The sequence below is a fragment of the Podarcis raffonei genome, chromosome 3, assembly GCF_027172205.1.
Source record: "Podarcis raffonei isolate rPodRaf1 chromosome 3, rPodRaf1.pri, whole genome shotgun sequence".
Lineage (NCBI taxonomy): Eukaryota > Metazoa > Chordata > Lepidosauria > Squamata > Lacertidae > Podarcis > Podarcis raffonei.
In genome coordinates, this window is record NC_070604.1 from 34,630,829 (window position 1) to 34,644,542 (window position 13,714).

General features: G+C 40.2%; 1 protein-coding gene across 3 annotated transcripts in view; it reads left to right on the forward strand.

The window, feature by feature from the left end:
• LRRC1 (leucine rich repeat containing 1) overlaps positions 1 to 13,714 on the forward strand; it is a 76,042-nt gene that overhangs the window by 30,584 nt on the left and 31,744 nt on the right. For all 3 annotated transcript variants that reach the window (XM_053381049.1, XM_053381051.1, XM_053381052.1), the window contains exons 5-9: positions 4,119 to 4,175; positions 4,433 to 4,496; positions 7,151 to 7,225; positions 8,865 to 9,009; positions 12,266 to 12,384. In XM_053381049.1, coding sequence (XP_053237024.1) covers positions 4,119 to 4,175; positions 4,433 to 4,496; positions 7,151 to 7,225; positions 8,865 to 9,009; positions 12,266 to 12,384 — 460 coding nt within the window. The remainder of the gene's footprint in view (positions 1 to 4,118; positions 4,176 to 4,432; positions 4,497 to 7,150; positions 7,226 to 8,864; positions 9,010 to 12,265; positions 12,385 to 13,714) is intronic.

Below are 13,714 nucleotides of genomic sequence, written 5' to 3' on the forward strand. Positions count from 1 at the left end.
GAAGCTTAAAAAAAACTTTTGTTCTTTTTGCTTTCATCTTTTGATAATTGTTTTCTTTTACATAATGGGCACGTAGTTATGCCCACGTACAAACTGAGGGGGCCTGATTCAACTCGCTGTAAAAATAGCGCAGTCCCCTGACCTTCAGGAAGCACTTAAAATCTACTTGGGAACTTTGGTATCACTTTTTGTTGTACAATGAATATGAGTCAGTAGTTTGTTCTGTGTGTGCATGTGTGCGTGCACACACGCTTATGGGCTGGCATTCAAAAACATGAACCAATTATGTGTAATGTATGTTAAATACAAATGACACCTGCAAATAAGCATACAGAATTGAATACAGAAAAAGGGGAAACATGGCAAGAAACGTGATTAAAAAGACTAATTCTGTGGGTTATATACGCAAAATATATCCCATACATTATATTCAGTTATTATATCTCATGCTCTAGCTGCAGTTCCCTGTCTATTTGCAGAGGAAACTGGATATGGTTTAAAATTAAGTGGGTAGGACCCTTGGCCTCCCTCTGCTATGTATGCTGGAACTGCTTGTATGATCAGGTTTCAATACATTATACGTGACAGATTATTAGTAGAGTACTGGTTAAGTTGTGTGACAGCTTGTTACAGATATCTGAAAATCTGCCTGTACTGCAGAAGAGCAGTACAACTGATGATACAAATTATTCTTTTTAAATCTGCTGCGACCCACAGCAAGTATTTATCAGGATTCAGTGCTCTGACAGCTAGGTATTCAGGTGCAGTTGGGCATGGTGGAAGCTCCCACTGTTTGGGGGATGCAGAGATCTTGCTCTAAAACAGCTCTAGGTCTCCGGGAGTCTTCTACCTTTTCCACTTCTAGGTACTGAATCTGTTCTTTTAGCCCCTTCCTCTATTCACTTTGCACTTCACAAATTTCTCAGGTGCATGGCAGGCTGATTGTTATCGTATTTCCTAGGAACTGGGGAATTCTCAGGATGTTGATTCTTCCTGGGGAAGGTTGCATACTAGCTATCCCCTGGAATGCCACATGGAATTTTGCTTCTGGGGTTCCTGTGAAGCCTGGAACTTTAGAGGTCTATGGTTCTTATCACTGGTAGCTTTTTTTGATAGTGCTATAGAAGCAAGAGTTTTAATGTCCTATTCGTTTATTATAATAATTCACAGTTCATCTCTGTTCCCACCCTGCTTTCTTCCTTGTAGTAATTCTGGAACAGAGTCGTCATTCATTCAGACCAGTCATTTACAGGACTGCAATACATAAATGGGGAAAATAAAGACAGCAGTACAAATAGCAAAGGCAGCAAGTATATGGGGATAGAAAAACATACAATTGTAGAGGCACAGTATATTATAATATACTTGCTTCATACACCACACAGTACATTTTGCTTGACTTATGTGTTTCATGCATACCTACAGGACAGCTTTGCTGAGCCACAGTAACTAAAGATACTGCTTGCTTCTTCAGTTTCTTGTATCGGACAAACTGAATTCTCACCTACCAGAATGGTATAGGAAAAACGAATTATAGATGTCTAGCAGGAAATAGATAGGACTGTGCACTTCTATACATACCCAGGATAGGTGGACCTCAGCTTCTAGTTATGGTTTAGCTGCATTAATAGATAGTTACATTACTTTCGAAATATTTGAATGAAGCCAGCATATTTTAAGCACTGCTCTGATTTGAAACTGCGCCAGCAACTTGGTTCTTCTGAAAAGGGCATGTTTTGGAATGTAGCCCCCACAGGCTTCTAATTGATCCCATACTTAAAAGTAGAAAAGACATCTGGAATGCCGAGGGAGAAAAACAACAATTGTAATTACTTCAGAAATTGCATACTCCCTGTGTTGGCTTGGCAATATTTCTTGCATGGAATTTATACTTGAACACAGCTTTGAAACACTGGACGTTTGGTGGGAAAACGTTGGGGTTTTGCCTCGCAAAATGTGTACATACTTTGCACCCCCCCAAAAAAAGAGGCAATAGTGAATGATACACCTATATGTTACTGCGGAACACCCCGCTGTTCTAAGTTCACAATCCCATGGCGTGAACTGGAATCTGGGCCCAGGGAGTTGTGCCAGCATAGCAGGCCGAGATTAACACCACTGTGCTTTCAACAGAGGTAATGCACAGTTTGAAGGACCCCATGTGAGAGACAGGGAAGGGGAGATATCCCAGGGTGAGAGACGGGGAGAAGAGAGGGATGCTCCCATGTGGGAGCTGGGAAGACACATCTTTTTCTGTATGAGACAAAAGTTAAGGTACATTGTGAGAGAGGATTTTGTATTCTTCAATCTCTTCCATCTTTTTTCTCTTCTCTTCTCTCCTTTTATTATTCTTTGTGTAGATTAGCTCGTCTTTTATTGTATAGTGAAAAAATGCAATAAAACATTTAAAAAACAAACAAACCAGAGGTGATGTCGGGATAGTGTCTACTCAGCTGTCACATGACACAAAAATGACCAGAGGGAGGGCAGAGCTGGAATGTGACTAGAGAAGTCTCAGATGCCATTCTGAGGTTTCCTTGGCCACCACTGAGACAGCTATGATAATGTAACCCTATGTGTGTCCAAGTGGTTTCCGTGGAATTCAGTCTACAAGGAACGTAACAGGGCATGGCTGGCCTAGACATATTCCTAACCACTGTCACTTTTGAGTGCAGTGACAATGCATTTCAAAGGGTGGCTATAGTGTGAAATTGCAACCCAAATATATGTGTGAATTTGACTTTATTCAGTAGCGACAGGGAGGTCTCTTTCCCGCTACGCTATGCAGTTAATTCTCTTTACGTGGTGTTAGCATAACAGTGCTGCAGACCAAACTTCTACCTTTGCATCTCACAGGCTTATGGCTGCAGTGTTGGTGACCCCTCTCCACTTTTACCCGTGTATTTATCTGCTAAGTGAAGTAATATTTCATGCATCTGACCAGCTTTGGCTGTAGCCCATGAAAACCTACGCTTACAATAACATTGTTGTTCTTTACAGTGCCACAGAGCCCTTTGTTTTGTCTTTCTGCAAAAGTGACTAGCATGGCTGCCCCTCTGGAATTTAAGGCAGAGGCAGCTATGATGCAGAAAATATGGGCATGCATTTCTGTTTTTTGTTTTTGTTCAGGGAGGTTGGAGGATTAAGGCAGATTACAGCGTTGGGATAATGTCCGATACCTTGTGTTCCATTTGGTCCTAAATAAAACCCTGGCCAGGGTGGGGGAATTGTTTGTTACTATGGTGATGATAGGCTTTTACTATGATGGGAAGTGAGTGGAAAGCTTAGCTTAGTCGTGTAATGCCACTTACAATGATGAACACTCCATAAATGGGAAGTTATGGATAGCTGGAGATGTGCTGAACCAATAAATGCAGCTCGTATACCAAAGGCATGTTTTCTTTAATTGAAAAAAAAAGGGGGAAGCTTTACACACTGACGCCTAACCATTGCGTGACACATCCAGGCAACTCATCATTTTCTTCTTGTCTCTACTCCACCACTCATTCAAAAAACAAACATTTTCAACTTTGAATTTAAGTGTGTGTGTTTTCATCCATGGTCTGGGTACTCATTTTAAAACCACCAGTTTTGTTTAAAATAGGTTCTCATGCTTGCCTTAACACATTCTCATTGCAAGAGTTTGTCCTTATCTATGTGTTCCAGATTTTATTAATCTACACAGATTCACTAATAGCATTAGTTTTCTTTTAGAGTTGAGTTATTGGTGTCTAAGCAATGTGAAACATGAAATGGATCAGTCTTTTGCAAGTTGTAATAGCACTGTAAGGGGGTGAAAGTCCAATTTTCCTTAATGTTTTTTATTGATCTCCGTCCCAACAGTTTGAGTGATGTGCCTTTTTTTGTTATTGTGATATGTGGAAGCTCTCCCTACACATCCATATAAGTAAATGATCTTGTATTTGCCATTTACTCTTCATGGCTTTTGAAGTGGGCATGAATCCATGAAAAAGATTATGCCATAATCTTTAAGATGTGCCATAAGACGCTTTATTTTTCCTGCAAGAGACTAATATCGCTACCCCTTTGGAAATTATTTTTAATGTTCTTTTTAAACAAAGACAAAGGATTAATGAGGACTGTTTTATCTTTTTTAGCCTTTATAACCTGGCATCACTGGAATTAAGAGAGAATCTGTTGACATATTTACCTGAGTAAGTTGTTCGTTTTAAGTTTGTTTTGCATTCATGGCATGAATTGCAGCATTTCTGCCTCCCTTTCTTTCTCCAACCCCAATCTTTAAATGAGTCATTCAGTACAAAGAGATGGCGCTGGAATGCAACATTTTCATTAGCATCTTTTAATTTAATTTGTGTGAATGTTATTCAACAATTAAGAATGTCCTAGCCCTAATGCTAATAGGCTGCTTTTAAAGCCATGTGTACAAAATACACTATTCTTGTTTTCCTAGGTCAGTTGCCCAACTGCAGAGACTAGAAGAGCTAGACCTAGGGAACAATGAACTTTATAATTTGGTAAGCTTCCCACACTTTCCCCTGGTTTATAGTGCTGGTGTATTAGTATGCAAATTCCCAAACTGGCAACAGTGACATCTGAAAAGAGCAAGGCTTCCAGAGAGTGCTTTTGTACTGATTGCAATTAATGCTGTTCGTTCCAGTAGCATTTGGAACTGTCTTTGCTTATTGGGACCCGAAAGCATCTGTGTTCGAAGGGCTACCTTATGGGCTGTGGACGTAGATAAGGAACCTCTTGCAGGGAGACTATAGAAGGTTATTGGGGAATGTAACCCCATCTTGGGTACACAAGTGCAGCACCTGTTGCTCATGCTTTATCAAGAGAAGAGGATCTAATCATGTGGTCCATGGATGTGAAGCTTTTATGAATAACAAGGGTTTGCAGAAGGAGCTTCCAAGCAGCCATCCCATTCAAATGAAATGGAGTGAAAACAGCCTCTCGGAGGAAGGCTGTGGTTTGCTTCCACTTCCTGAAGCAGAATAACCAACAATCTGCTGTTGAGACTCACTGCCCTCCAGTTGGCACCTTCTCAACATCTAAGAAGGAAAGCTACCACATCTCTTATAGGACAATGTTAAAACATGGACAGTTGGTCTTAAGATGCACTTTGGAGAGAGCTTGAAAAATCCCACTACTCTGCTTTCCCACTTTGAGTTCCATGGGCTATTCACACCATTGTCTAGTCTAGGATGATCATCTTCTTCTTTTTAAAAAAGTTAATACTACAGTGGTACCTCGGGTTACAGACGCTTCAGGTTACATACGCTTCAGGTTACAGACTCCGCTAACCCAGAAATAGCACCTCGGGTTAAGAACTTTGCTTCAGGATGAGAACAGAAATCGTTCTCCGGCAGCAGCAGGAGGCCCCATTAGCTAAAGTGGTGCTTCAGGTTAAGAAAAGTTTCAGGTTAAGAACGGACCTCTGGAATGAATTAAGTACTTAACCCAAGGTACCACTGTAATGAAATGCAAACTCACTGAAATTACTTATATGCCCACTTGTTCTCATCCATACGCTTTTCTTGGGTTAAATGGAGAGCACTTAAAATTAGCATTACCTTTCTTCTGTTTGACTTCTTTTTCCTGCAGGTAATGTATAAATGCACACATGACATGTATCCAGCCATAGAAGAGTGAAAGGTTGTCACAACTTGGTGATGCTTCCTTGTATAGATTATTGTTTATGTAGACTCGCCCATCATGTTTCCTGTATAGATTGTTTTTGTAGGCTTGTCCTTATAGTCATCGCCTCTAAACTATTCTTCTCCTTACTTCATTCCTCAGCTTTCAGCTTTCCAAAACTATATTTCCCTTCCCCCATTTTGAAAATTTGCAAATTCTTTTTAAGACTTGCTTTTATGCCTCTCACAGTTTGTAGTGTTTTTCTTTTTAACAGTCCTCACTGGTGACAGAAATGGCAAGCACATCAAGAGAAAATCCCCACCTGCCCTCCTTAACTGCTTTAATGTTTAATTCATGTTTAAAAATACAGATACACTCACACACTAAAATAAGCTCAAACTGTACAGTATGAAATCACAAATTTAATGCATAGATGATATATACACAAAATTAAAATTCTCCCCAAAGCTAGACAAGATTAACATTCCAGTTGCTTCTCTTTTTTACTTTCTTTCCCTCATCCACTGATGTGGCACTGAAGGCAGAGCATGAAAAAAAATTAAAAACAGTGCAGGCTCTCATTTAATAACCACAGAGAATGTGCATTGAAGACAGACTACAGCAACTAAAAATATTCTGAGGTTAAATTCTTAATAATGGTAGTTAATGTTATAGTGTGGTTTTGGAAGCTCACTGTTAAAAAGCAGGGGGGAGGAGGGGTGTGTGTGTGTGTGGCTCTATTGCAGTATAGAGTCATTGCAAGTTGGGGGTAAGTTTGCTTAAGGGCATTAAGTTGCACCGTTTGTCTTGGCATTTTGCTCTTCTTGGCATGTTCCTCTTTCAAGCGGGTCATATAATTTCATTTAAAGAGAAAGAAAAAAATACCAGGTTTTTCTAGCAAGAAATAATAAAAACGTAACTTCTCAAAATAGTGGCCCGTCAGAATAATGTGAAACTCTTAGATCCCAGCACTTTAGAACATAGGGAGATGGCCCTTCTGTCGTTGGTGAAAATGAAGCGCTTCTCGTTGTTTCATGTACATTATAGGTTGTGGTTGTAATCAAGAAACTCTGTATCTGCGAATGTTGCCTGGAAAAGATTTCACTTCCATGAACTGAAGAAAGGGCTGTGGAATGTCGGCTGGAGTGTTTTGGGATGTGGTTAGGGTTTATCAGGAGTTGACCCTGGAAGTGGAGTTGTTGCAACATGTTGTGATACCATTTCTCCTCCTCCTTGAAGTTCTGAACTGTTAGCAGTGTTAAGTAATGGCATGATTGAGCAGCCAAGAACCAGGAGGAGACACAGGTTCAGTGCTTATTCCTTATCAATGGCTGCACCTATTTGTTGAGATTTCTTTGCAATGGGACTTTGGATATAGCAAACACAAGCATAATGCTTGCAGGAGTTCTGCATTCTTGATTTGGCTATAAAGGATACTTAGCTGAAGAAATGATGTTATTTTGGATTCCCCTGTGTATTTAAAAGTATTTTGCAATGGTATTCATGATACATTTTCTCTCACGTGTTGCAGCCAGAAACTATAGGTGCACTTTATAATCTTAAAGATCTCTGGCTAGATGGGAACCAGCTGGCTGAATTACCTCAGGTAAGAGACAATTCTCATAAATTTTTAAATTACACTAAACTACATCGAACATTATTATTATTGGATGACTGAAGGGGAAATCTAAGCCCTTCATATCCTGTTATTTAAAAAAGACAAAGTGTCCATTTAAAGATTATGTAATATTTGATTTCCGCCTGTAAATGCCTTTTCATCTTTGTATGTGTGTTTTGAAGCTGAAGAAGCACAGGGGAAGGGATGTGATGTCGGTGATTCCTCCAGAAACCCATTGCTAGGCATTGATCGGTTTCCCTCTCTGCCTCACAGTGGAGAGGTCACTTATGTGTCATGCATAGCTGTCAATGTTTCCCTTTTTAAAAGGGAAATTCCCTTATTCCGAATAGGATTCCTTGCAAGAAAAGGGAAAAGTTGACAGCTATCGTGTCATGTAACTGCAAGGAAGTGGAAGGGGCCATGATAATCTCGAGGGGGAAGTAGGTGACTCTCAAGGATGTTAAGCCCCCCAAAGAGTGGTGAATCCTTTTCAGCCTGATGGATTATTTCCTCATGGTCGACCTTTTTTGTGGGTGGGTATGGTCACATGCCAGGGAAGGGGGTCAAAGGTAAAAGTGGGTGTGACCAGAGGCAAACATTAGGGCAGGTGGGCAGGGACTAAAATGGGCACAGTAATGAATGGGGCACTTACCTTTGTAAAATAGGCTACATTTCAGCTACTCAAATGCCAGATGTTTCTGCAGCTCCTCACACACCTCTATCCAAGCAAGCAGTAGACTTATCAAGTCAAGCAAATGTATTTAAAGATGATGAGAGGTGTCGCTCAAGCAGAGGGGGTAAGGCCTGGGGAATGCTTTGGAGCCTAAAGGGCTGCATTTGACCCTTGAACTCCAGATTGCCCACCTCTGCTTTTCACAGTTTTCTGTTTGGAAGATGAGGAACCTGAGAGATGCTCTACACAGAAAGAGCGAGCTGCTGTTTTGGAATGTCTGCTTTCTGCTATCTTTCCACCTGTGTCAATTCAGCAACACGAGTGTTTTGATAACTTGGAAACTGAACTATGAGAAAATGTGTGTAGGTGTGGATTTTATAGTGCGGGTTCGCTGGCATGTGAGCAGAATTCAACATAAATGTCGTTGATTTTACAATCGGAACATGCACCCATATCTTTGGCTAACTGTAATCCAAACATTGATGGTATAATGGCAAAACTTGGTATACAATTCAGTGAGATTAAATAGTTAAAATATCCCCCTGTTAGACATATTTCTTCTTACAAGGAATGCAGATGCAGGTTCCCCATATACTGATACTGAAGCTTTAGTCAGCAAGGACTGATTTGACTAATTGTGTGCCTAAGCTTTTACATGTTTAGCCCTTTCACCTTGAATAGTATTCAGAATTGGGTGTTGGCTACTGTTGAATGAATGACTGGCTGGCAGTGCTGGGCTGCACTCATAAGTCAGCAAATTAACTTGGACTGTTAGCACATGCTAGGTATTGCACACAGAGATTTTACTGGTGAATCACTTGTGATATCATCAGAAATGAGTTGTCGTCTGGCAGAGAGGAATTGCCCTTTTGCCGTTAAGCATCTTGTTATGGGGCAGTTGTCAGATCTCTGGGTGCTGCATGTTGAGACATGACTTAGATGTTTGTCTTGTAGGAAATAGGAAGCCTGAAAAACCTGCTTTGCCTGGATATCTCCGAAAACAAACTGGAAAAACTGCCTGAAGAGATAAGCGGTCTGCTGTCTTTAACTGACCTACTCATCTCTCAGAACCTTCTTGAGGTGCTACCGGATGGCGTAGGTAAGTGAAAAGTGTTTTTTTAAAAAATAAAATAAAATAAAGAGCAACAAGAATTTAATCAAGTCCAAACATTTCCAATGAAACAATTTATTTCTCATAGAAATTTCTGCTTTGGACTAATGCTGGTAAAGGACAGCACAGTACATTGGCTACATTTATACATAGCACTAGCCCTTGGTTTAGGGTTGCAAGAATGAGTTTGTGTGACTCTTGGACTCATGTATTCTCCAGCCTCTTTCCTCCTCAGGCAGGGCCATAAGCAGAATAGTAATAGCTTCTGCTTTTGTCTATCCACAGTTTAGTATTGTATCCAAACTTTAAGCTGTGATGAGAGCCTGGGTTGTCTAGTGGTTAGAGCAGGCTTCCTCAACCTCAGCCCTCCAGATGTTTTGAGACTACAACTCCCATCATCCCTGGCCACTGGTCCTACTAGCTAGGGATCATGGGAGTTGTGGGCGAAAAACTCCGAGGGCCGAGGTTGAAGAAGCCTGGGTTAGAGAATGTCTGGCCCAGGACCTGAGTGAGATCAAGGTTCAAATCCCTACTCAGTCATGAAGCTCATTGGTTGTCCTTAGGCCATTTGGTCCTTCTCAGTCAAACCTACTTCCTGCAGTGACTGTGAAAATAAAACAAGGGAGGAAAAAGAATCACGTACGCCACCCTGAGATCCCTGGAGGAAAGGTGAGAGATGAAAACAAACTAGTATAATAAACCACAGCTTGCTTCCGTTTTAGTAAATTGGTGCTTAAGACTAATGTTAGCTAGTCTGGACTCAGATGGACTTGTAAGCTGTAATTAGTCACTCTCTGCTCTGCTATCTCATCTGCTCAAAAGATTTCTGTGTATTCCATGATACAGGCTGTTAAACCTTTCTTCCACTTCAGCCTGTAGCTTTGTTCTGGAACACCAACATGGTTCTCTCTCTCAAATCCATTTATGTCCTGTGGTCATTTTTAAATGAAGTGTGATAGCTGCAAATTCATTTGCTTGCATCCATTTCTTTTGCGACATTTCTTCCTTTCCCACTATTGCTGGCAGGCTTCCTGGGGCAGGGACCTAGTTTTATTTTTTTTGCTTAAGTTAAGGCACTATACATATTGATGTTGCTATGAAAATAGTAGTAACTCAAGTACAATGGTTTTCAAGTACAGTAAGGGAATACTCTTAAGAAAACATCTCACATGAGATTCTTCCCACTGTAATATCTCTATTTTCGCAAGCTTTATTTTGATTGCCTTATCTTGTCTGGTGCTGCCCAGGCCTCTCCCTCTTTGTCCTTGCCTTCCTCCCACTTGCTAAACATCCTGGCTGCTGCCCTTAGTACTCCAACTCTTGGTGATATAGCCCACAGCAGTCAGTCAGCAGTTTCCTTTTTACTCGCTGTGCCTTGCCAATTTTTTATTGGTACATAACCAATTACCTATTACGGAGAGGGCAACTGGAGGCTTATGAATAAGGCCATTAATTACCTTTCATCAGATTCTCTCACTGTGGCCACAGCATTAAAAAATGAAACTGCCCCCCCCCAAAGCAACTATCCTGAAAATGCATGAATTTTACACCTGTGTCTTATATCCAGTGGATGGAAATATGGAATTAGACCAGAATTCAAATCCCTGCTGCATTATGAAGCTTGGTGGGTAGCCTTGGGAAGCCAACCTCTGTTGGCTTAACATACTTTACAGGGTTGTTGAGGATATATTGAAATCAAGGCTGGAAAAAGGTGATTGGGGGCACTGGTGCAGTTGTCTCCCCCCCCCCACCGAATACACAAAGTGAGTTGTGAAGTATTTTAAAGTGCCTAACAAATTTATTATGGCATAAGCTTTCATAAACTACAAAAAATAGTCTCAGCAACTACAATTTTACAGTAGTCAGCTAAAAACAAGCAAAAGACAGTTTGCTAGCCTTGCTAAACGAAAAGAAATTACTCTGAAAATGGGCAGTGTCACATTTTAAACTCACTTAACTTACCATAAAATGGCAGAAAACAGAGACTTAGTGCTGGTATAATATGCATCAAATGTTGCTTCCTTTAACCTGAGATGCAGCTTTGTACTATAAAGGACTCCCCCCACACGTACACACATATGCATTGGTACAGCTCTGTGGCTTTAACCAAACTTAATTTGGCCTGATTATTGTGTTTGTTGGATGCATAACTCCCACTTGCTCTCAGTTGAGCTTACTCACAGATAAGTGTGCACAGAAGATTTATTCCAAAGAGGAGGTGTCATAAGGAAGGCATGTCCAACTTTCAAGAGACTGAGATCTACTCCCACTATAAATTGTTGATCTTTTTGGGGTGGGGGTGGGGGGAGGGTCCCATGATCTACCGTGATCTACCACGGACACGAATAAGGGACTGTGGAAAACAGAGTAATCTTCCTTCATTTTAAAAAGCTTTTTACTATTTTGCTTTTACAGGTGAAATAGTAAGGAAAAGCATACGGTCAGCATTTTTCCTAATTGCTTAGTTAAAAATAAAAACAAAGCCTTTCCCTACTTTTCAGTGTTTTGCTGCACAGCAGAACCACTGAAATAACTAACATAAATTTAAAATGGAATTTGTTTTCTTTGAATAATGTAGTTGTGTTACAATTATTTGATTTTTAAGACGTTTTAATCAATTTAGTTTAAACATAGTGGTCTACCTATATCTGCATTGATAATGACAACCCTCTTTCTATCGTGAACTGTCCCGTTGCTTTCTCACAAGAAATCTAAGACTAAGCCCCATTAAACCCCAGTGATTCCTATATCCTGATATCTAAACAACTCACTCATCCATCACTGCTATGACTTCACTCATTGGCTAAAAACATAGCAAGCCAGGTGTAGCCAGGCTTGGTCATCTTACATAAATCACTTAGAAGGTTGTTTGCACATTTTTGTTTCATAACTTTTATTCTCAATTTATCTGAGGGAAGACGTACCTCAATGGTTCTTGACTATATTGTCCTTTCTTGTTCTGCAGCAGCTATCGTTAAAGAACTTGGGTGATAACACCACTTAGATAAAAGTCACATGGAGTTTTGTTTTCTCATTTTCTAGATTATAAACATACCTGAAATAATTATCTTTGAAATTATTAGAAACAACAACACCACAAAATTTTGCTGGCACACCTCAAGTATTTTGATGTATTAATGATGTAAATTAAAGTATTAATGATGTCTGGCAAGTGTTTTATTCCACATATTTGCTACTGGTGCAGTTAAAGCAACTAGCATAAACTTCTCTCTTCTGCTTGTAGGTAAATTAAAAAACCTATCCATCTTGAAGGTCGACCAGAACCGGCTTGTTCAGTTAACAGAAGCAGTAGGAGACTGTGAAAGCCTTACTGAGTTAGTTCTCACAGAAAACCAGCTGCTGGTAAGTATGGCTGCAGCTCTTCAAATGGGTGGCAGTAATTAAGCCTTTTGCCATATCCTGACTCATTTTCACTGCAGCATCTTTGTTTTTCCACCTTATGACTACTCCAGTAAAATATAAGACAGTCGAATTAGTACCCTTCAATGTGCATTCTTAAACACATACTATGCATACCATGGAGGCTGTAGTCTAGGAAAAATATGGGATTATCAGAGAGAATGAGAACAAACTTAGATTTCAGTTTTAAGCAGCTGTTACTTGTATCTAGCTTGCTACAACAAATTATTCAGAAAACATCTGTGGCATATATGAAAAGTGCAACAGAAATGAGAACACGCCCCCACACAAAAAATGGAACTGGATCTTTATTTCCCCAAAGAAGGGCCAGTAGGGTCCAAAGCACATTTGATTAATAAATATGTTTTGCCTACCCTGCTTATTTATATATTTGTTTATTTTGCTTGCATATTTAAGAAACCAAAGGGATGGAAAAGCTACTTATTACTTCTTTGGGTGAAATGTCCCATCATTACATTCTAGCACAGTGTTTCCCAAACTCGGGTCTCCAGCTGTTTTTGGAATACAGTTCCCATCATTCCTGACCACTGATCTTGCTAGCTAGGGATGATGGGAGTTGTAGTCCCAAAACAGCTAGAGGCCCAAGTTTGGGAAACACTGCTCTAGTGTTAGGAACACCTGTTTCAAATTTAAGAAACTTGCCAAGATTGGCTGGTAGGACTTCACTATTGTGTCATTCTATCTTTCTTCCCTATCTTTCTTCCCTACCCAATTTATCCTAACATGCATTCACCTCATAATGGAAAGCCTTGATTAAAAGGGTTTGGGTCCACATATCTCCCCAAATGAATATCTGATTGTAAATGCTCTTTAGTAAGCTGATGGTTATATCTTCAGAGGGAGAGAGGCTTTAATTTAAAACCTCCAACATTTTGCATTTGCCCAGTGTGGTGGAGCAGCAGCAATGGCCTCCCAGCAGTGTAGTCACTGCTACTTACTGAGAGCGATGAGGTTGGGGTTGTGCAAATGCTATTGCTGCAGCTCCACCCACCCACTCCTGTATCAGGGGATCTGCTCCTGCATATTGCACAAAAGCTCGCCTAATAATTTGGCAAGTTTCTTAAATCAACTAGATGATTTAAAAGTATTGGAACGAGGAGGTAGAAATCCATAGTGCACAAAAGGTATTTTCAGTTTCCTGGTGCTGGAAATAGAGGCAGTGTAGAAAAAGAAAATGGAAACAACAACAACAACAACAACAACAACAACAACAACAACAACAACAACAATTTATTATTTATACTCTGCCCTT